This window comes from Episyrphus balteatus, chromosome 3, assembly GCF_945859705.1.
Source record: "Episyrphus balteatus chromosome 3, idEpiBalt1.1, whole genome shotgun sequence".
NCBI classification, from domain to species: domain Eukaryota; kingdom Metazoa; phylum Arthropoda; class Insecta; order Diptera; family Syrphidae; genus Episyrphus; species Episyrphus balteatus.
The window spans coordinates 48325749-48346399 of NC_079136.1; the positions used below are offsets into that span (position 1 = coordinate 48325749).

The 20651-nt window shown below is 31.8% G+C and overlaps 2 protein-coding genes across 7 annotated transcripts; both read right to left on the reverse strand.

The window, feature by feature from the left end:
* Positions 1 to 1619: 1619 nt before the first annotated feature.
* Positions 1620 to 11606, reverse strand: LOC129916252 (protein sneaky). Of its 6 annotated transcripts, none has more exons than XM_055996100.1 (10): positions 11359 to 11606; positions 11236 to 11301; positions 10427 to 10991; positions 5633 to 5754; positions 5437 to 5567; positions 5074 to 5292; positions 4883 to 5010; positions 2284 to 2527; positions 1936 to 2035; positions 1620 to 1870 (listed from the first exon to the last, which is right to left on the reverse strand). In XM_055996100.1, exons 1-10 carry the CDS (start codon positions 11594 to 11596, stop codon positions 1728 to 1730), a joined length of 1956 nt encoding a protein of 651 aa, XP_055852075.1. In that variant the 5' UTR covers positions 11597 to 11606; the 3' UTR covers positions 1620 to 1727. The 6 variants fall into 6 exon arrangements, with proteins under 6 accessions (XP_055852075.1, XP_055852074.1, XP_055852073.1 ...); XM_055996099.1 differs by having other exon boundaries at positions 11182 to 11301; XM_055996098.1 differs by having other exon boundaries at positions 2284 to 2470; positions 10427 to 11123; positions 11182 to 11301.
* Positions 11607 to 13172: 1566 nt separating this feature from the next.
* Positions 13173 to 20547, reverse strand: LOC129915290 (guanine nucleotide-binding protein-like 3 homolog). Its single transcript, XM_055994776.1, has 7 exons — positions 20428 to 20547; positions 20015 to 20361; positions 19843 to 19952; positions 14327 to 14752; positions 14001 to 14263; positions 13548 to 13946; positions 13173 to 13485 (listed from the first exon to the last, which is right to left on the reverse strand). The coding sequence occupies exons 1-7, from the start codon at positions 20447 to 20449 to the stop codon at positions 13313 to 13315; spliced, it is 1740 nt and encodes a 579-aa protein (XP_055850751.1). The 5' UTR covers positions 20450 to 20547; the 3' UTR covers positions 13173 to 13312.
* Positions 20548 to 20651: the final 104 nt, after the last annotated feature.

A 20651-nucleotide genomic window follows, 5' to 3' on the forward strand; every position in this document is an offset into this window, starting at 1 on the left:
AAATAGAACATTTTCAATTGGGTCTTTGTTTCATCGGAAGGAAATACCTTTTCTTGAAACTATGGCATACTTAACTCAGAAAATTCAAAATTTGCACTTACGTCGTTGTTCCACCGGGGGTGCGATATGCTCCTGAAATAGCCTTAATATCTTTTTCTATACTCAATTCAGTTAAAAATTGACACTACTAGGATTTTAGCAATATTGCTTTACGAAGATCGAAAAAAATTGATTATTTTATACAGTGCCTAATTTTGTTTCATTGTTTTTAAAACTTTTTGGTAAAAATCTGCACTTGGTTTTCGGTTTTATCTTCCAGTCTACTCAAATAATTTTTGACAATAGTAACTCTTCTCTTGGCGGAATTTTTAGACCATAAAAATCAATTGAAAATTAGCATTTTTCCAATATAAATGAATGATTTGTTTTTGGGAAAGTTATAACATCATTAAACTTTTATTTTGTATCTGAGACTTTTGTGCTGAACTCGAATCCGAAGTCATAATATTTAGTCACTTTTTTCTTTTTTGAAATATTAACTCTGCGTTGGGATAATGCAAAAGAGGCGTTTTTACTGTTTTTGAGGTTATGTTTTAAAGTACCGGTTTCTTTAAAAAAATGTCTTCTGTCAAAAACTGTTCAAATCTTTCCGATATTTTTTTTATTGTCTGAGATATCTTCAGTTATTAGCCGTATTATAATTTCATAGAGGAGAAATATAACTCCTTTTTTATAAGTAGGGCATTTTTAAAAGAGGGGCATTTTTGAAGGTCGAACATTTTCATAAATAGGACATTTTAAAGGTAGTGCATTTTTGAGGCAGGGAACTTTTAAAGCAAGATCAATTTTGAAGGAACGGCATCTTTATAAGTTGGGCATTTTTAAAGCTAGTGCTTTTTTGAAGAAAGAACATTTTCTTAAGTACAGCCTTATTTGAGTTAGGGCATTTTAAAAGCTAAAGCGTTTTTTGTAAGAAGGACATTTTCATAGTTCGGGCATGTTTTAAAGTAGGGCATTTTTAAGGAAGGGAATTTTTAATGTTTTCTAGAGCATTTTTGAGGGTACTGCATTTTTATAAGGGTATTTTTGAAGGTAGTTCATTTTTGAAGTTAAGGCATTTCTGATGGTAGGGCATTTTTCAAGGTAGGGCATTTTTAAGGTAGGGCATTTAAAATTTAAGGTAGGGCATTGCCCCTCAATGCCCCCCCCTGGCTACGGCCCTGGTTAGTTATCACCTGGTTTAAAAAAAATATTTGTGGTTAATACCACAAGAAGAAAAAAGAAGAAGAAAAAAATGTTACTCATACGCCATAGTGTCCACACAACCGATGTATTAGTTTTGTATCAACCAGTTTCTTTGAGAATTGTTTTTCTATTTTTATCATCCTGATGCCAAATAAAAGGAGATATAACCACCATGTTATTATATTATTATAAAGTATACACTGCGTTTCAACGAAATAGGTACAGAATTTTACAAAAGCTCATTACTTACAAACTTTAGGTTGTTTGTGTGTGAAATATATTGGTAATGCTTAAAACCTTAAATTAAAAATGTTTCTTATAGTTTTTAGTTTGAAAAAGTTTAACTTTGTACGTTTTCTACTTCAAGTTTTTCAAATATCATACAAAAAAAATGTACAAAAGTTTTATTTTTGATATAAAATACATTTTTATAAATATAAATTATAATCCACATAAATAAAGTGTATTAAATAAACATAATTTTAATTGCAGCATCTTAAAACTTTTTCTCCACTCTGACATGCAACACATACTTCTCCAATATCAAGCCAACATTCTTCGCAATAAGTAAAATTGCAGTCTGAAGTTGTACATTCTACAAACTGAACTAACAAAGTATTTGCAGCTTAAATTAAAATCTGATTATTAAAAATAAAATTCCAATTGGAAACATAAATCCATGCACGTTACCATTTCTTGGTTCCCGTTCACCACATATTAAACAATTCCGTCGGGTGATATTGAACCATCGAAGCCAACTAAAATATTTTGGGTATTTAAAACGCAGCCGCTACAAAGTTAATGGTTTTTGTTTGAGGTACATTATAAGGAGTGTAGTAAGGGAAAATAATTGAAAATTTATAGTAGGATGTTCGCGTCAAAAATTACAAGTGCTCTTGAATTTTTTGATAATTTTTCAAACCGGGGATCTCAAAAATCACATAAAAATGAATTGGCAGATTTTAGAGAGATAATTTTTATAAAAACGACTTTTATCATTATATAACATACACAAATAAAAATAGTTTAAGTACATACCAACAACAAATTTAAGTTCATCTTGAGTTTTTTCGCCTCCAAATCATCTTTTACCTTGCGATACATAGTTTCGAACAGAATTTTACGATTCTTTAACATTTTATTGTAGAGATGTAGAGTTCTTTGCTTTTCTCTTTTGCGATAGAAAAAACCACAAATGTACATTCTAGAACGCATAGTTAGCGTACTGTAATAAATTAGAAGCAATGTTGCTAAATATAATCCAAGTAACGTCAAATAGAATCTAAACAAATGAAAATAAAGTTAGCTAAACTTTAAACGAAAAAAAAACTATGGCTGAAAATAAACAAAGTATTCTTTTATTCTGGCTCACAGAGTTAGTTAGCTGTAAAAGTTACATTTTCGAAACATCAACAAAAAATTACTACAGTGTGGATGCAAGTTACAATAAATGTATAAAAAAAATCCTTGTCGGAGACTTAAGACCAATTTTGCGGAACAGCATATGGCGAGGTTTTGTTTATCTTTTATGTACCTAATAGAATTATATTTTGAGAAAAAGCTGTAGCAAGGAAGTGCAAGTGTTGCCGTTATGTCTAAATAACTTGTTAGATATAATCGCAATGGGCAAGAGTACGATAACTAAGGCGGTGAAAAATAATAACGGCATTTTTTAGAACAGTCAAATTAAAGCATTTTTTACTATGGGAGGGGGGTCTATCTCCCCTTGTTTAGGAGGGATTGGCAATTTTCTAAAAAAAACTAAAAATGTTTAAAAAAAAATGTTTTAAAACAATGGCAACACCTACAACTATAAAAGATACCTTTTTCGATAGCCAGAATTCTACACTTAATTTTAAATTTCAGATCAAGTTTTTTCAGTCAATAGTTTTCAAAATAATCGAATTCAAAATTGTGAAAAAAAAGCTTTAAAAATTCACTGAATACTATTTTTCTTAAGACTGTGGACCTCAAAACAAAAACTGCCTCAATTAATTCCTGATCAAACACTGAAAACCATACGTTTTTATGCCTTATAGTTTTTGAGAAAATTGAAAAACACGAAAACTAATTTTTTATAAGATTTTAATTTTTAACTGTTTTCAATAAATTTGGTATTACATTACCACCATTAAAAAGGTCTTTGATATTTTGTACATAGTGTAAGTTGAGAGCTTTGTGTACCTCCAAGAAAAACACTAGATACCTCGCCAGGTAGGCGCCAATGTCAATAGCTTTTAAGTTTTAATATCTAGAAAGTACTTTGCCTGGCCTTCGCGGGTTCTCAGAGTTTTAACTTTACTTTTTGGGTCCTCTGTCCAGCTCACGCAACTTCGTTGCTCCGCTTAGGGTATGTAAAGTCGCCAGGCAGGCACCAATGTCAACATCGTTTTAATTAAAAGTATTTTGCCTGGTCCCATTTCGCCAGAAAAGAAACTAAACTTCCCATTAACAATAACATCATTAAAACAAGTGCAATAATTCTTTAAAAAAAAATTAGTTTTCTTATTTTTCAATTTTCTCAGAAACTAGACGGCATAGGAACAAATGGTTTTCAGCATTTGTTAAGAAATTAATTAAGGCAGTTTATTTTATTAGAAAATTTCGTATTGAAATCCACAGTCTTTTACAAAAATTGTATTAAATGTAATTTTGTTTAACTTTTTTTCCCAAATTTAAACTTTGAAATCGATTATTTCAAAAACTATTGATTAAAATAACTTGATTTAAAATCTTAAATAAAGTGTAATGTTTTGAAAAATGTATCATTCATAACTGTAGGTGTTGCCGTCGTTTTAAAATAATTTTTGTTTTATTTTGAGTATTTTTTTTAGAAAATTGCCCCTCCCTCCTAAATGAGGGGAGATAGACCCCCCCTTCCATAGTAAAAATGATTGTATTTTACTCCTCTATAAGAATCCTTTACTAATTTTCACCGCCTTAGTTATCGTACTATCCCCTCGCACTATGGTTCACTATGGTGTATGTGTAACTTTTTTTCCTTTGAAAAACTATAATGCGTTGAATAAAATCATTTTCGTCGCTGATGAGCTCATTGAACCAATTAAGGTTTTATGAACATGTTTTAAAATGAATTTTATGGTGTATGTGTAACTTTTTTTCCTTTGAAAAACTATAATGCGTTGAATAAAATCATTTACGTCGCTGATGCGCTCATTGAACCAATTAAGGTTTTATGAACATGCTTTAAAATGAAATTTAACATACAAGACGGTGGATATTGGGTGATTCCAAATTGTATTTTGGGAGAGTTTTTAAAACAAATAATCCCGAAATTTATTAGATTTTAAAGTCTCCAAAACTTCATACATTAAATAGCATATATGTACTTTGACTTCTAGTCTTATCATGAAGATCGTTTACAAAAAATGACAGATAAGATTTTAAATATGAGTAAAATAAGGATCTTTTGAATGTATGAAAAACTCCCGATTTTTTACCTATTTAAACTTTCACGAAATGACATAAGAAATAAACAAAAAAAAAGAAAGGTTTTTGCTAAAACATGTTATAGGAAATAAGTCAGTGTTAAACTTTGAACCGTGTTGATGATACAGACGTCACGTATTTTAGAAAGAAAATTCTATACTTGAACTAACAAAACTTTTGAACATACCTCTTTGGCAAAGCCGATGGTTGCGGTAAACATGGTTTATTTGTCAAAAATGTAGAAACACGTTCATGCATATTGAAATTTTTTAATGTTGTTCGCATAAGACGGGCCATGAGTCCAGTTCCATTAATCTGATAAGTTGATTAAATATTTTATTTTTTTATTTAACAGTTATTAAAAAAAAAAAATCTTACAGAAAATGAAATTATATGTTCACCTTCTTGATAATAAGTGATTTCGGACTTCGAAGCAACAATTTTCAATAGTACAACTATCATGTGGTCAAGGAGCAAAAATAATCCTGATACAAATATTTCAAGAATAAATTGCAAAAACAGAAATGTCATAGCTCTTGATTCATCTTTGGAATGATTACAGGGTTTTTCAGTATCGACTAAAAAATTACGTTGGAACTAAAAAGAAATATGCTTAGTAAAAAAAGATAAACCTTAAAAATGAAAAAAATGGCGCCCAACAAAAGGACTTTTGTTAATATTTTAAGCTTATGAATGTAAAAATAACATATTTTTTGTACTTAAGCACATCGCATTGCTTACTTTTTTTAATGGCAGCAAAGTGTGTTGATTACGTTCTCCTCGCCGTTGATCGATTCTCTTGAAATATGGCATTATATAAATATTATCGAAATCGATTCTTCGTAAATAGTTCCTGTGGTACATTATAGAAGCTATTATGATAAGAAAAATCTTAAATGTCTCATCAGTTAAAGGTTAATGTGAAATTTAAGCTTACAGTGAATAACTCTTAAAAATACAAATGAAAGTATTCTCTGCATAATAGACATAATGTAATCAAATGATTTCTTCTTTGCCGTGATTTCTTCCATGACAATGTTTGCTGTTTCTTTTGCAGCTCTTAAAAACAAAATAAAGCATAGATTGAGAAAGTTCTCCAAAAAAAGCACAAATAAACACACGAAGAAAAAAGACCATCTAAAATCAAGCGAATTTCTGCATGTTTTAATGTCAAGATGACGATGACGTCCTAAGCGGACAAAACTTCTTAATTTCTTGAATGTGCTAATTTAAAACCAATTCACTTAATTTAAGGTAAAAATCTTCAAATTGACAGTCACTTAGAATCGATCACTACAACTCTTTGGTCACAGGTTTAAGTTATTTCAACTATACCAAATATTAAATCGATTTCCACATTAATTTTAAATGATTTCATTTTCATTTCTTAAAAAAAATCTTTTAATATTAATACGTATGAAAATAGGGATCGGGTCAAAATTCTGGCTTCAAAATTCTGCTTTTTTAAAGAAAATTCTGTTTTTCAAAATTCTGCTTTTTTTCTATTCTGCTTTTCAAAATTCTGCTTTTTAAAATTCTGCTTTTCAAAATTCTGCCAGCATTATACTTGAACAAAAAAATTCTGCCAATTCTGTTTTTTTTTTTATAGCATATGCGCTGACTAAAGAAAAATACACCTTATTAATGTAATTCAACATTGGCACTTTCCTAAATTTTGTTGTTTAAGTGTCGCAAATATTTTTTTAAATGCATAGACTGACTTTCTTTCAAATAAAATCTATAACTTATTGGAACCGATGTTGTTTGATACAAGATATTCCTTTTCTTATTCAAATTTTTGAATATTCATCTTTATTTGACAAATTAAAAAATTTTGAAATATTTTCGGAAATATTTAGTATTCAAAACCTTTTCTTAATATTTTCAAATCTATTCATTTATAAAACAAAAATTAATATACATTCAAAGAATGCAAATTATGTAGGTACCTAAGTAATCAAATAAACAGATAATTTTTCAAGAAGATGATTTTACAGAGTTTTGCAAAAAATTAAAAAAGGGTTTGGAAAATGTTAAAAAGCGCGCGCTTTTGAACATTTTCCAAACCCTTTTTTAATTTTTTGCAGAATTTTGAAAAACAGAATTATGAAAAGCAGAATTTTGAAAAACAGAATTTTGAAAAACAGAATTTTGAAAATCAGAATTTTAAAAGCAGAATTTTGTAAAGCAGAATTTTGAAAGCAGAATTTTGACAAAAGAATTTTGACCCCGGCAGAATTTTGACCCCAACCCATGAAAATAGACTTAAAACGGAATCTTTACATTTTTAGTCGAAAAAATTACATTTTCTTAAGATTTTACCTGGTGCAGATTTTCTGAAGTATAATAAAATTTATGAGTTTTCCGCTAAAGTTGTGTATTACTTTTTTGTTTATTATATTATTGTTTTAATAAAAATTAATTAATAAAACACTATGTTTACCACATATTTCTTAAAAAAGGTCAAAGTCAAAAATAATAATCATGAGTAAGAAAAAACTAACGGCGTTTAAAAATTAATATCTTAGCAACAAAAAAAGATAGCAAAATTATTTAATTGTTGTTACAAAAAATTACATTTCTTCTTAGACCGAGAGCCGGCAGCATATTTTGGCAGTTTTGATATAACCGAAATTTGAGTATGCACATATCTAGATATGCACCACAGTATGTCAACGGAAAAAGTCTGGCAGTGATCTTTTTCAGCTTTCCCTTGCCAGACGCATCCAAAGTGCAGCAAAAAATCAACTTTTGGCGTTTTGGTATAACCGAATAAATGATACACCAAAAAATCATAAAAAATCCCCTGATTTCGAAACTGTGGGTACCGCAAGTTTCTTTTTCAGCTTTCCCCCCGCCAGACCGCTTTAAAGCATTTTTAAGTGCATTTTTCTAATAAAAAACCTAATTACTTATTTTCTGTTAGGTATTACCGAATGATGGTAACAAATTAATATTCTATGTATATTCCAGGTCTAGAAAATATAATTTTTAGCCAGCTATTTTTCAGCCTTCCCTCTGCCAGACGCATCCAAAGTGCAGTCAAAAATCAACTTTTGGCGTTTTGCTAGGTATAAACCGAATAAATGATACACCAAAAAATCACAAAAAATCAACTGATTTCAAAAATGTGGGTGCCAGAAGTTTATTTTCAGCTTTCGCCCCGCCAGACCGCTTTGAAGCATTTTGAAATGCATTTTTCTAATAAAAAAACCTAATAGCTTATTTTCTGTTGGGTATAACCGTATGATGGTAACAAATAAAAATTCTATGTCTATTCCTGTTTTAGAAAATATAAGTTTAAGCCAGATATTTTTCAGGCTTCCCTCTGCCAGACGCCCTTAAAGGTTTCCCAAACAGGTTTTTCCATACAAAAAACACCTAGTTTCTGTTTTTTTCTTATAAAATTGAAATAATATTTTTTGTTTAGAGTAACCATATGGTGGCCAAATATTAACTTTCTCTGCCTTTTCCTGTTTAAGAAAATGTAGTTTAAGCCAGTTTTGTTTCAGCCTACCCTCTGCCAGGCGCCCTAAAAGGTATCTCAATAGTACGGGAATGTTAGATTTTGTTATATGGGGGTCTGGGAAAAAATCCGAAATGCATTTTGACTTCAGGGCTCGAAAGGCATAAAGACACGAGTCTTAAACCACATTTTGTACAATCGCACCAAGAGTCATTTGGCCGCCATTTTTTTTTTAATAAAAATTTTAGTTTTTCACATAACTCGCGTATTTTTGAACCTACAGAAGAACAATGTATGACAAACTTGAAATAATTTAATTTTCTACAATATATGTTAAATAACATTTTTCGATTATCCCTTTGGTTTAAAAGTTAGGGTTTTTTTTTTAAACACGTCAAAAAGTGATTTTCTTATTGTTGTCATATCTCTTTTACTTGAGCGTTTTTTTTTTAAATTTGTTCGTAGTAAAAGTTGTAGATCTTTTTATTACCTTCATTTGTTACAATATTGGTTTTTCGATTTGACAGACCGTTTTCGATCTGTAGGCAAAAAACTTCAAAAAAATTTGCAATTTTTTGTATAGGGACAAACAAAATGACTCTTGGTGCGGTTGTACAAAATGTGGTTTCAGATTCTTTCGATCCCTGGGTTTATGCTCTTTCGAGCCCTGAAGTCAAAATGCATTTCGGATTTTTTCCCAGACCCCCATATAACAAAATCTAACATTCCCGTACTATTGAGATACCTTTTAGGGCGCCTGGCAGAGGGTAGGCTGAAACAAAACTGGCTTAAACTACATTTTCTTAAACAGGAAAAGGCGGAGAAAGTTAATATTTGGCCACCATATGGTTACTCTAAACAAAAAATATTATTTCAATTTTATAAGAAAAAAACAGAAACTAGGTGTTTTTTGTATGGAAAAACCTGTTTGGGAAACCTTTAAGGGCGTCTGGCAGAGAGAAGCCTGAAAAATATCTGGCTTAAACTTATATTTTCTAAAACAGGAATAGACATAGAATTTTTATTTGTTACCATCATACGGTTATACCCAACAGAAAATAAGCTATTAGGTTTTTTTATTAGAAAAATGCATTTCAAAATGCTTCAAAGCGGTCTGGCGGGGCGAAAGCTGAAAATAAACTTCTGGCACCCACATTTTTGAAATCAGTTGATTTTTTGTGATTTTTTGGTGTATCATTTATTCGGTTTATACCTAGCAAAACGCCAAAAGTTGATTTTTGACTGCACTTTGGATGCGTCTGGCAGAGGGAAGGCTGAAAAATAGCTGGCTAAAAATTATATTTTCTAGACCTGGAATATACATAGAATATTAATTTGTTACCATCATTCGATAATACCTAACAGAAAATAAGTAATTAGGTTTTTTATTAGAAAAATGCACTTAAAAATGCTTTAAAGCTTTCTGGCGGGGGGAAAGCTGAAAAAGAAACTTGCGGTACCCACAGTTTCGAAATCAGGGGATTTTTTGTGATTTTTTGGTGTATCATTTATTCGGTTATACCAAAACGCCAAAAGTTGATTTTTTGCTGCACTTTGGATGCGTCTGGCAAGGGAAAGCTGAAAAAGATCACTGCCAGACTTTTTCCGTTGACATACTGTGGTGCATGTCTAGATATGTGCATACTCAAATTTCGGTTATATCAAAACTGCCAAAATATGCTGTCGGCTCTTAGACTATCTAAAAACTAAGATCTTAACGAAGTTTCTACCATTAGTATCAACAGAGAAACTATCATTTACATTAGTAAAGGTATACTAAAGTAAGCGTTTTCTTTAATTATCGCTAAGTGATAACAAATTTCCATATACACTATATTGTACACTGTTACTATACAAAAAAAAACAAATGTTCTTACAAATTAACCAAGAATAGCCCCTTAAATTTCCCTTAGCTTATTACGAGACAACTTGTATTAACTCTTGTAAGTTTGTTTATAGAAAAAAAAAAGTTACTCATACACCACAGTGAACCACAAATCGTTTTATGGCTAGAACGACTTTGACATGCATATAATTCTTTGTGTTAAATGTATGTTAAAATCCAATATGGAGTCAAAGACTTCAATATAGTGTCGATTTTATATAAAACAAAACCATACCCCAAGATATTTTGAAAAACTCTGATTCTGGAATTTCATGAAAAACGAATTTTCTTCTCTTTGCCACATAAAATTGGATTTGTTATATATGGCCTTCCACTAATTCAGTAAACTGTATATTTTCTCGATAAAAAGATCAACTTACTTTAACTGAGGTGGTTGCTGAATTTTGACAACTTCGAATGAAATTCCAGCATCAGTTACATTTTGAAAAAGATCATGTTCGGTTTCTTTCAAATTAATCATATTTTCACCCAGTTTTGGATCAATAACACCGCTCGGATCACAAATTCCTCCAGTTTCTTGATATCCCAAAAGTTCCATATTACAAACAAAATCAATTCGTAGTGGCCAACATAGGAGTGTATCAACCACAACTGGCAACCTTTCCATACACTTTTCATGAGCACTGGAAAATGCATTCTTACAACGGTTCTCACCCTTCTCCAATTGTTCTCTACATCGCAGTTGCATCTTTTTTGAATATTTGTCTTTGATAGCTTGAGCTTTTGATAGTCTTTCAGTTTGATTGGTTGGATCAGCAAATGATAAAGCTGGTAAAATATCTTGACGAATAAATCTTTCTACAATAGGGTTGACGTTTGAGGAATTGTTCTGATTTTCATCATCAATTTCATCTTTGATAGGCTGTAAGACTTCTTCGATGTTTTCGAAATTTTTTCTTATATCAGCCATTTCATCTTTCATGGCTGCAAGAGTGTTTTGAAAAGGTTTACTCATTAGGTCAAATCGTGTTTTCGTAAGATTGTAGGTTAACACTGTTGTGCAAGCAAACACTCGAACTGTTTCTTGACCATTGAATGCCAGATTTGATAATGGTCCTGAATTACCAATCTTAATATTTTGCTAAAGTTTTGAACAGAACACTGTGCCGCTTACCTGATATAATATAAGTCATACATAAAGCTCGAAGGAAGCTCCTCCCTGTCTTACCTAACAATCCAACACATGCCAGAACTGTTATACATTTGATAGCTGTAGTAAATACAAAGCCTAAACCTGAAATTGTTAAAGTTTCATTTAATATTCTATGTCTTTTTTATAACATATTCAAACCTAGAATGATAACAAGGAATAGTAGTAATCCATAAGTGAAGTCAATTGGAAATCCTAGTGTCTGAATAAAAGTCTTCCAAAATACTATTGCTAAGAAGATTCCACTTAAATAGCTCAATACATAGTTTTTCACTTTCCATTTATGACTTCCATTATGCAAAGCACCAATAAGGGATGATATTCCATATTTGATAGGTTTGACAATTATTTTTATAGTTTTTATTACAAAATAAAACATTTGTTATCAAAGTTTTGATAAATAAAATAAATATACTGTTTATCTAAATTTAAATCAAAGGCAAAGTAAATTCCAAATCCTCAAAGATCCACTTTTTCGAAGATTAAAGCTAGGAAAAAGATAACTCATCAAACTTCTTGAATAAATTGTTGTGCACTGCACCGTAAAAATATTTTTTATTATTGAAAATTACTTTCCATCATGTTACGTTAATAGCTGTGTTCTTTTGGACTAAAGTATCTACTGCTAAGTACTTCTGGTTGTATTCAACTCCATTTCTTCTATAGAAAAAATGTCTTTGAATGGATTCAGAAGTACTAAAAAGTACTTTGCTGAGCCCAAAGGAACACAGCCAATACTATCTACTATCTACCTTAACCTTATTTGAGCAACGAAGTTGCATGAGCAGTTCGAGATAACAATCAGACATGCAAGTCTGTCTGTCTTTATAAGAAGCCTAAACGGATTGACCGAATAACATCAATCTTGGTATGTAGCGTTTTTTGAAGACTCACCAGAGGGGTTTTTGCATATAATTTTTTTTAACCAAAAATAACGGTACCTGTCATACACCAAATTCGAAAACGTTTAATTTTCTCAAAAACGGATCCAAGGAATTTGTTTAAAAAATTCAAATACATATAAGTTTTTAAAATGTTTTTAAAATCTGCATCTCTCCCAAACGACTAATTAAATTTCAACGATTTTATTTATAAAAGCATTTAATACACAGTTTTTAAATAAATTTCATTTTGAAAAAGACTTGTTTTTTTTTTTTAAATAAGTTTGATTTTTTTTTTTTTGAAAAATCGAAAACGGGATATAGAAATGGTAATTTTGGTTTTAGGTGTTGATTAGTAATTGCCATAAAATGGAATATACGCTTTTTTTTTAATTTATAAGAAATATCTTTCTGAATAAAATCGATTCAATCTTTTAAGATTTTATTTTTTGAGGAAATACTGGCTAGTTAATCTCTCTCGGTATCTATATCCATTGAATAAAAAATCATATGCAATGAGAGTTAATTTTGGAAATTATTGCCGATACCAATTAATTTCCAGGGAAACTTTTCATGATCATTTTCGTTCCGATGTTTGAAACAAGGGAGATATTGCCAAAGAAATTTTTATTCATAATAAACTCCAATGTTTCTATTTTTTTAGCTTTTTTTCGAAGCTTTGAGGTCAGGGGTCGAATTACAGCATACGATTACGATCATTCGCTAACGTTTTTAATATTTGTGTCTCTATTTAATTAGTAGAACAAGATAGGGACACATAGCAACCGTACGATAGCGAACGTATGCCGTAATTCGACCCCAGTAATTCGTCCCCATACAACAAAAACGTGCTACCCTGTTGTGCACTATTTGGATACGATTCATGTTTTGAAATTTTAAAAAATACAGTATTATTTCGAAAAACTTGATTTTTCGTTGAAATATGTATGTATGTAACATGCATAGAAGAAAATATTTACATACAAATATCTTATAAATGTGAAAAGTAATTGTTTCAACAATTTTCGGGTTTGTTATTCCATCGCGCTGATAGGAATAAAAAGAAGGAAATAGTGTTTTTTTGACTCAGAAAATAAAAGTATTTATTTAACTCTATGTACATAAAAGAATAATTTCACTTAAACAAACCTAAGGAATACTTTCGCAACAAGTATTCCATCACACAACTAAAAAAAGAAAAGAAAATCAAGCTATTACTCTTTTATAACATAATCTGTGTCAAAATCATATTTCTCATCAGTTTTTGTGCTCAGGCTGAAATTCTCCAAACCATCGACAACCTTTGAGATTTTCTTTTCATTCCTTATTCCTTGCTTCTTCTTTCTCTTTTGCAATTCCTTTAGGTTTTTGTTATGAGTTTGATTTCCTACGAATAAATACAAATACATTATTTCAAATCTTTCAAACTTATTTTGTTTTAAGTGTTACCTTCCAATTCCATAGTTGGGTCAACTTTACGTTTACGTTCATCTCCTGTGTCCAACTTTCGTTTCTTGCCTCTTGGCTCTGATTCGTCAATCTCAGCTGCATTAGCTGGAGCATCTTCCGTTGGTGGCTTATACTCAACTGGCCCAGTTGAAGTGATTTCCATTACATCTTCTTGCTTAACATCGAAAGTATTCAAAATGTCCGTTTCCATTTGTTCAAAGTTTTCAATGTCAAACTCCTTCGCATCTGAATGCACAATTGAGGCACTTATATGAGCAGCTTCGCTATCCTGCACTTCTGGTGGTTGAGTGCAGTACTTGATTTTTCCACTATTCCAATCGTAGAGGACACTACGAGCAGCAGCTACGACATCTGGGACACCCTTTTTCAAGAATTTACCTAAAAGCATTTAAATTTAGTTGGGAAACTTTGAAAATTGAGAGAAAACCTTACCCATTCTTGCAGCTTTCTTGGCGAAGAATTCCTCAAAAGTTTCATATTCACTCACATCGTACAACTTACAAAAGTATTCCTTACTGGCTCGTTTCAAAACACTCTCAGCGATAGTAAAGGGATCTTTAACATCACCAACTCGTTGGGCATTCTTTAGAACAGCAGGCACATGGCTTCCGGTTGCGTCACTGCCAGCCGAGAAGACAATACCAGGGCAATCAATTAATTTAATTTTTGAATCAAGTTCAACTTCTTGCATGGCTCTGGAAGAAAAGAAGAATAATGAACTACTGTCATCTTCATTTAATAATAATTTCAAAACTTACTTTGTAACACCTGGAGTACATCCAACAGAACATGCCTTGCCTCTGGCTAACGAATTGATAATGGAACTCTTTCCAACATTTGGAATACCCACAACACCGACTCGAATTGAGGTCTTAATACCCTTGTTGCGGCAATAGTTGGCCAACATGGACATGAGAAGTTCAGCTCCCACACATGTCGAACCTTGCATCGCCTTGTCTGTCTTGGTTTGATGCAACTTACGACGACCAAGCCTAAGGGCTTGTTCTTGTGTGGATGCTTTGAATGCAGTAACTGGGCCAAGTCGACGGAAATACTTAATCCAACTGTTAAGATTCTCTTTTGGCACCAAATCAGCTTTGTTGAGAATTAAAACTAAACGCTTGTTTCCGGGAGCTGCTTTGACAGCTTTTTCGACTTCAGTGCAACGTGTACCAAGGGGATCTCTGTGGGTATTGTTTTTGTTTAGTTTTTGTTTGCTTGTTCTTTTGTCAAAATTGTGTAATGGCTTTTAGTAAATGGTTGGTTATAATTAATGGTTATGAAAAGATGACTATGATATGAAGTAATAACAAACAGTTTTGGAATAAGATAAGTAGAAGGAAAAACGGGGAATATAACGAAAAAAGCAGTTGAGTTCTCTGATATTTAGATTTGTACAACAGCTCTTATCTTGTCCAAGTCAAATTAATATGCTATATTCTGATAAAATATTAACCTTTTGATTGGTTTCTGTACAGGAAAGTTATTTTAATAAATAATATAATACATAATAATAAATTTGTTGGCGCATATCCTAAGACATAGTTTTTTTTTGACCGTGCAATATTACGTAAAAAAGCTCAATTTTCCGCCCAATGGGCGAAGAACTAATGGGCACGAAAGTTTCAAGACTTAGTTACTTCTTGCGTAAAATCTATATAACTCATGACTAAAGGATCCTAAGCCAACAATGTTGAGATTTTGTTTTAGAGTTTTAGATTCAAACTAAGAAAGAATTAAAAACTCTCTCTCAAAAAAGATTCGAAATCTTCGACTTTTTCCACGAAAATATATTATAATATGTGCCCTAAAAAAGATGTCACGACTAAACCTTTGTCTATTAACCCACAGACGGTCGTAATACACGTCCGATAATACATATCTTCCAACTCAGGATATTCAACTTACGAAAGTTCGAAATGCCAATTATGGCGAGCACTCAATTTTAAGAACTCATGTTTGCACGATCCGGTAACAAGCATAGATTCGGATCACAGCCAAAAAGCTAAGCGAATATTGTAATATAATACTTGGTTTAGGAAGAATTCAGACCAACGAGCACTTTTAAACGAAGAGACATATAGTTGTAAATATAGTGATAAAATTTTGGGAAAGAAATCAGCCTGTCTGTCCCTTCAAAGTCGATATGAAGCGGATTTTTGGTATTTTACTGAAGGGTTTTTGAATTAATTTCTTAGAACCATTAATAAGTGTTCCTTCCATTATAATTTTTTAGTGACCTTCCATATACAGGGTGTCCCAAAAGTAATGGATCAAGCGAAATATGCTGATAGGCCAACTTAAGGGCTCTCAGAATTTAGTAACTTGTTCATCCCAAATCCTTACGGTTTTCGATTTAATGCAGTTTTTGTGAAATTTCGAAAAATGCCGACTTTGCATCAGTATTTTGCTTCCTCCGCTCATAATTGATTTTTGTTTTTTACAATTCTTCCACTAAAACATTGCCTTATAATAGGAAATAATTAATTAATCAAAATATTTTTTATTTCATACGCCATTTTGCTGCAAATTAATTAACAGTTTCATGTTTTATAAAAACTCAATTTCTTACTTTTATTTCAGAGTAGCATCCCGAAAAAAATTTGCATGGTGTGATACTGGTTTATTATTGTAAAAACTTGCCGTGTTATCAAGGCCAAGTTCTCTAGCAACTTTGGCACTACACCCTTATTTACAGGAAACAACTCAGGCCATTTTCGACCCCCCTCTAACTTCCACACCAAAGATGCCAGAAATTTCAAACTCGCTACATTTGTTGAGCTCGCCGAACCCAAATTCCTCACAAAATTTCAGCTTCTTACAATGAGTAGTTTCTGAGATAAAGGACTTCAAAAATCGCGAAAACCGTAACTGACTCACTGACAGATCATCAAAATTATGGAGACCTTCCCGCTATCGTAGAAACTTGAAATTTTACATGGTGATAGGACTTGTGGTGTATACAAAGGAAAATTTGAGATTTTCAATTCAGGGGGCGTGGTAACCGCCCATTTTCGCCGAATTTTCATCAATTATTATAGAGCACTTCTGATTATCGTAGAATCTTGAAATTTGGTAGAATGGTAGAGCTGATAGTTTATACAAAGGAAAAAATTTAAAATTTGAGAATTTTAGCCAGGGGGCGTGGCAACCGCCCATTTTCACTGAATTTTCATCAAATATTATAGAGCACTTCTGATTATCGTAGAATCTTGAAATTTGGTAGAATGGTAGAGCTGGTAATTTATACAAAGGAAAAAAAATTAAATCTGAGAATTTCAACCAGGGGGCGTGGCGACCGCCCATTTCCGCTGAATTTTCATCAAATATTATAGAGCACTTCTGATTATTGTAGAATCTTGAAATTTGGTAGAATGGTAGAGATGGTAGTTTATACAAAGGAAAAAAATTAAAGTTTGAGAATTTCAGCCAGGGGGCGTGGCAACCGCCCATTTTCACTGAATTTTCATCAAATATAGAGATTTTCAATTCTACAGCCATACCTTGCAAAAAGTAGTGAAATCACAACAAAAACATTACTGTTAAAAAAAGAGCCAAGTTATCCTATGTTGAAATTATGCTGGCACAAAAAGTATTGAGATATAAAAGTGTACCAAGTTCTAAAGCTTGGGTTCAAATTCGTATCAATAAAATTGTGATTGTTTACTTGGCAAATTTTTGAAATAACTTTAAAAATCGGTATTTAAAAAAAAAATTGTCAAGTAAGCAATCAAAATTTTATTGATACGAATTTGAACCCAAGCTTTAGAACTTGGTACACTTTTATATCTCAATACTTTTTGTGCCAGCATAATTTCAACATAGGATAACTTGGCTCTTTTTTTAACAGTAATGTTTTTGTTGTGATTACAGTTTTCAAAAATGTGTAAAAATTTCCAAAGTTGGAACGAAAGATATTACACTTTAAATGTAAAAAAACAGGGTTTTTCAGAGAAAAATAACAAACAAAAGTCGAGAAAATGTGCTAATTTTTCTTTGTTATTTTTCTCTGAAAAGCCCTGTTTTGTTGCATTTAAATTGTAATATCTTTCGTTCTAATTTCAACTTTCAATTTCAACGAATTTTTTCAGACAAAAGATTTTTTGTATATATGTAGTTTAAAAATCTTATATATATAATTCTCCTGTGCGTTTGTTTGTGACCCTACTCCTTCTAAACGACTTGATAGATTTTTCTGAAATTTGGTGGGGGTGATAAGGTCCATCCGAGACAGGTTTTGTTTTATAATTGGACCCAGTAGGTGGCGCTGTTGTCAAGTTATATGCAAATTCCGTATTTGGGGTCGAATGACTGAACAGATTTTTGTGAAATTTTGTGTGTGCGATAAGGTCCATCCGAGACAGGTTTTGTGTTATAATTGGACCCGGTAGGTGGCGCTGTTGTCAATTTATATGCAAATTCCGTATTTGGGGTCGAATGACTGAACAGATTTTTGTGAAATTTTGTGTATGCGATAAGGTCTATCCGAGACAGGTTTTGTGTTATAATTGGACCCGGTAGGTGGCGCTGTTGTCAATTTATATGCAAATTCCGTATTTGGGGTCGAATGACTGAACAGATTTTTGTGAAATTTTGTGTATGCGATAAGGTCTATCCGAGACAGGTTTTGTGTTATAATTGGACCCGGTAGGTGGCGCTGTTGTCAAGTTTAATTCAAAATCCGTATTTGGGGTCGAATGACTGGATATTTTTTGTGAAATTTTGTGTGTGTGATAAGGTTTGCCCCAGACAGGTTTTGTGTTATAATTGGACCCTGTAGGTTGCGCTGTAGTCAATTTATTTGTGCTCCACATATCAACCGAACCGAGTGAACCGGAAAAAGTTTAACACATTACAGGGCTAAAATTTGAAAACAAATACTTGGAAAGGCGAAACGAAGTCCGCCGGGTCAGCTAGTATACATACAAAATTAGATTTTCAAAACTTAATTTTGTTTTTCTACAAAAAAAATATTTTTTACTTTTTGAAACGGGGCATTCAACTTTTGTTTTAATTTTGGTTTTTAATGTTTATAAATAAAAAATATCAATCTAGTAGACGGCAATTCCATGCTATATTTTTGTTTTTGTAATTACATCATGTTTATTTAATATTGAAATGTAAAATAACTCAACAACAAAAAAATAAATAAAATTATCACATAACGACAAAATGTAGTTGCTCTAAGATTTTGGAGAGAATTTTGTATGGGATTTAAAATTAAGCCTGATCTGCACACAAGGCATTAAAACACATCAAAAAGAATCATTAACAATTTTTCCGTACGTACATATGTACCCACATTTTTTTGGTTTTCTTTGAGTAATAGATGTGCATAGTAGTTTGAACTTCACAAAAAAAAATTTTACTTCCTTTTAATTTGTCGTCAATTGGGAATTATTTTGTAGTTAGTAAGTTTTTTAGAGGCTTTGAACCTACCCAAATTGAATTTCTAGATCGTAACCGGAGTGAAATTTTAGACGAAGAACATCACTGGAAAGAACCAGGATGCATCAACAGAGAAAAAGAAAATGAGCTCTGCGGAGTGTTGAATTTTTTTTGTAATAAAATGGAGCGCGAGAGAATGGGTTTGATTTAGGCAAAAACGATGTATATGCTGTCATCGACAAGGCAGACCCAAAAACCATTTACTCGAAAACAAAAGGTTATATCCAATATAGGTATTTCAAAATGAAATTGATTAGTGCAGAGATCGAAGGTGGATTCACTCTCGCCACTACTAGTTCGTCTAACAACAAAACTACAAAACCATTGTCTATTTGGTAAAACCTGCATGCAGAGCTTTCAAGAAAAGATTTTTCGAGTTTATTTAAGTCCAACGCTTGTCGGTAGAGATTAGAGTAGTAAATCGACCTGTTCAAAAATCTAAAAAATAAAGCAGCTGATATGGACAACATAGGAAAGAAAAATGTAAAAACACAACTTTGATAGCAGAAGCAAGTGGGAAAAGATCTTAACGAGCTAAAAAGAGAGCTAAAGTGGAAAAAATTGAAGACTCCTGAAAAGTAGGTGGGTAGGTACTCTGAAGGTTCAAATTTGCGACGCAAAGGGCGAAATTTCATCATAGCATGCAATGAATTCTAAACTCAATATGCACGAACAATCGAAAAGTTAAAATATATCGTAAGATTATGAGAGGTTATGACTTGAGACTGATTGGTATATTTTTGTAGGTTCAATTTGTAAATAATCAAGGACATGCATTTATTAAGTTTAATTTGTTGGTTTAAATTATTAAAATAATATTCCATACCTGACATCGACGACTTCCAAGATAACATCAGCGTTCTCAATAACTTTTTTGAATTCCTTAAAATATGCCTTCAAGGAATTCTCCTTGGTTGCTGCTGCCTTATATTGCTTCTACACAAAGAATTTTGCATTGATTAGTTTACACTCAAAATAATTTAAATACAAAAATTTACTCCTTCCACAGGAACATCATTCTCATGCATAATAGTGTGCACAGTGCCTCGCATATCTGCATCTTCAACCATCGCATCCAAAGTGGCAAATTTATTTTGACTACGTTCCAATCGAATCTGTTCACGACGACGAAGTTTCTCTTCTTCTTGGCGTTTCTTGACTTCTTCGACTTCTTTCAAGATATCCTCTTTAAAAGGACAATTATTTGGAATTTGAATTAGTTTTTGTTTTTTACTGCCTGTTTTGGCTTTTTTCTTCGATTCTCGACGAAGTTTCCGTGTGTGTTCGCGGACTTTCTTTTCGATTTTATGTTTCATCTGTAATGTTAGTCGTTTGGACTTTTTAGCTGTAAATTAAACATAGATTATTATAAAGGTTTTAAAATATTTTATTTGGTTTTTTTTTTAATTACTTTTAAAACGTTTTAAAGCCATTTTTGTAGAATAATTTGTTGAAAAATATACGCAGCAGCAGAGAACACGTGAAAAAGGACAGTTGTTGAAATGTCAATTTTCTAGCTGCTTGTTTTCAAACTGACATGTGACAGTTGATGAAAACTAACGAGTAAAAAGTAGCTAGTAATGAATGCATTCAGAGTGTATACATGAAATATTTCCTTTTGTGTTTCTTGTTTTT

Coding starts and splice junctions, on each gene's coding strand:
- LOC129916252 (XM_055996096.1), bottom strand. CDS start 11,596: ATGTTTTATTTTGTAATAAAAACTATAAAAATAATTGTCAAACCTATC. Junction 5,011..5,073: donor AACATATAATTTCATTTTCT/GTAAGATTTTTT, acceptor TCAACTTATCAG/ATTAATGGAACTGGACTCAT. Junction 2,528..4,882: donor CCATCGGCTTTGCCAAAGAG/GTATGTTCAAAA, acceptor TCATTTGTTTAG/ATTCTATTTGACGTTACTTG.
- LOC129915290 (XM_055994776.1), bottom strand. CDS start 20,449: ATGGCTTTAAAACGTTTTAAAA. Junction 14,753..19,842: donor TTGGAAGTCGTCGATGTCAG/GTATGGAATATT, acceptor CAATACCCACAG/AGATCCCCTTGGTACACGTT. Junction 13,947..14,000: donor CAAGAAAGCTGCAAGAATGG/GTAAGGTTTTCT, acceptor AAATGCTTTTAG/GTAAATTCTTGAAAAAGGGT.